The sequence below is a fragment of the Mastomys coucha genome, unplaced genomic scaffold (genome assembly GCF_008632895.1).
Source record: "Mastomys coucha isolate ucsf_1 unplaced genomic scaffold, UCSF_Mcou_1 pScaffold22, whole genome shotgun sequence".
NCBI classification, from domain to species: domain Eukaryota; kingdom Metazoa; phylum Chordata; class Mammalia; order Rodentia; family Muridae; genus Mastomys; species Mastomys coucha.
Window position 1 is genome coordinate 259,084,810 of NW_022196905.1, and position 1,898 is coordinate 259,086,707.

Consider the following 1,898-nt stretch of genomic DNA (forward strand, 5'->3'; position numbering starts at 1 on the left):
TTTTTTTTTTAATAAGCGCCCTCCCCAGATCTGCCAGGGCCAGCCCTGCCAAGAGAAGTGCCAGCTTCGAGCGGGTCGCCCTTTGCGGTCGCGAAGCTGCTTTGATGTACTGGGCGCCCCTAAGCGAGGCAGCTCATCAATAATGCATTCGAAACACTTGGTGGAGGGAAGCGGTTCCTTCCGAGGCCTCCTGCCCCCACCTCGCCCGACTGCTCGGCAACCTGACAACCCCGCCGGGTGCAAAGAGGGGCCTGAGGCTGCCACGCGCGGGACACGCCCCCACCCGATGTCAGACACGCGGCCAGAGAAGGCCGAACTGATCAGCGAAGTCTGCAGGAAGTTGTGAGACGCCAGGGGCCAAAGGGTCCCCCCATCACTCTGGAGTCCCCACCACCTTGGGGTCTCCACAGGCCACCTCTCCCCCGCCCCCACCCCACCCCGTGCTCTCTACCTTCCTGGGTTCCGCAACCCGGGACTCCACCGTCTCGGATTCCCCACCTCGGGGTCCCCTTCGTCCCAGATCTCCACGACCCTGGGGTCCCTCCCTATGTCCCAGATCGCCAAAACCCAGGTCCCGGTGCGTCCGCCGTGGCGCACACGGCGCGCGCACACTCACCGCTTCCTGGGGCGCGCTGGGCGCGGACGCTGGCGACCGTGAGGGACACCAGGCGACGCGCCTGCAGCCGTGGGCCGCGGGGGTCATGGCCCGGCCTGCTCTGCCTGCAACGGCGCTTGCCTCGGCCCCCGCCCGGCACCTGGAGGGCGGCGCCGCCCGGGCCGCTCCGCCCCACAGCCCGCCCAGGGCTCAGCCACAACCTCTGCCGCCGTGCCTCCCTGGCCGCCTCCCCCACCCCAGCCGGGCTCCCCGCACCCGGCAAAGTTTGGGCATCGGCGGGCTGTCCCCGGTTCTGTGGAAGGGAAAGGGGCGCCCGGCTCCGCCTCTTGTGCAGAGACGCAGAGGTAACGCCCCCAGCTCGTCGCTGCAGTTGAGAGGTTCAGGTGGCATTGTGACCCGCGGGCTTCCCCACTGCTGGGTTCTGGCATTTTGACTGGCCACGTGCCCCCGCCTGCCACAGCTGGCAGAGGACCTGAGGGTGCAGACTACGAGGCCTCGGGCTGCTGTCTCCCGACTCCCTAAATCGTGGTTTCTTTTGTATTATTTGAGATAGGAACTCTGGTAGCCCACCCAGGCTGCCCTTGAACCCCTGATCCTCTGGCCCCTATCTCCCAAGTGCTAGAATTACAAGCTTGGAGTCAATGCCCAGCAGTCTTTATTTTTATGTTTTTGATGCCAGGAATATGGCATGGTTCCCTGTCCATACGTCCAGCAAGTATTCACCATGAGCCATACACCCACCCCCTTTCAATAACCAGGTGTAGCCTGTGCCTTAATGGCTCTTTCATGGGACCCAAAGCCCCACACACCTGTCTAGCTCAATTGTTTGTCACAAGCCTGTAGTGTGTGCCTACTCTACCAGCTTCAGGTCTCTGCACCCCTGTGCTGTGTGTATTTCTGAATGACTCAGAGGAAACGGAGTCCAGGGCAGGAAAGTGGAATTCCTGCGGTGGATATGTAGGTACTCACAGTCCTACTTTGAACCAAAAAAGACAGTGAAGTTTCAGACCCTGGTTTTGTTAAGGCTACAGGGATGGGAAATGGATCAAGTATTCTTCAGAATTCCAATAGAAGTGGACAGGTAGGCAGGATACCCATGTCCCACCTTCTTGCCCCAGCTTGAGCCCCCAAGTCTTCTTCATGTGAAGGGGGCATTCCTGGGCCAGCACTTTGCGCCTGCCTGCCATGTCTGTCTCCAGGCACGAACCAGGATGGGCTTAGGAGCTGGAGCAGAGCATTTCCCATAGTCTCCAGCTTCTCAACACAGCATCTTACATCGCTT

At 61.0% G+C, this 1,898-nt stretch overlaps 1 protein-coding gene across 1 annotated transcript in view; it reads right to left on the bottom strand.

Annotated features, from left to right (window-relative positions):
• The window catches only part of CUNH16orf74 (chromosome unknown C16orf74 homolog), a 27,933-nt gene extending 27,071 nt beyond the window's left edge, over window positions 1–862 (bottom strand). Inside the window, exon 1 of the mRNA XM_031341594.1 lies at window positions 617–862. Within this exon, the coding sequence (XP_031197454.1) occupies window positions 617–703 (87 nt within the window). The 5' untranslated portion in view covers window positions 704–862. The remainder of the gene's footprint in view (window positions 1–616) is intronic.
• Window positions 863–1,898: the final 1,036 nt, after the last annotated feature.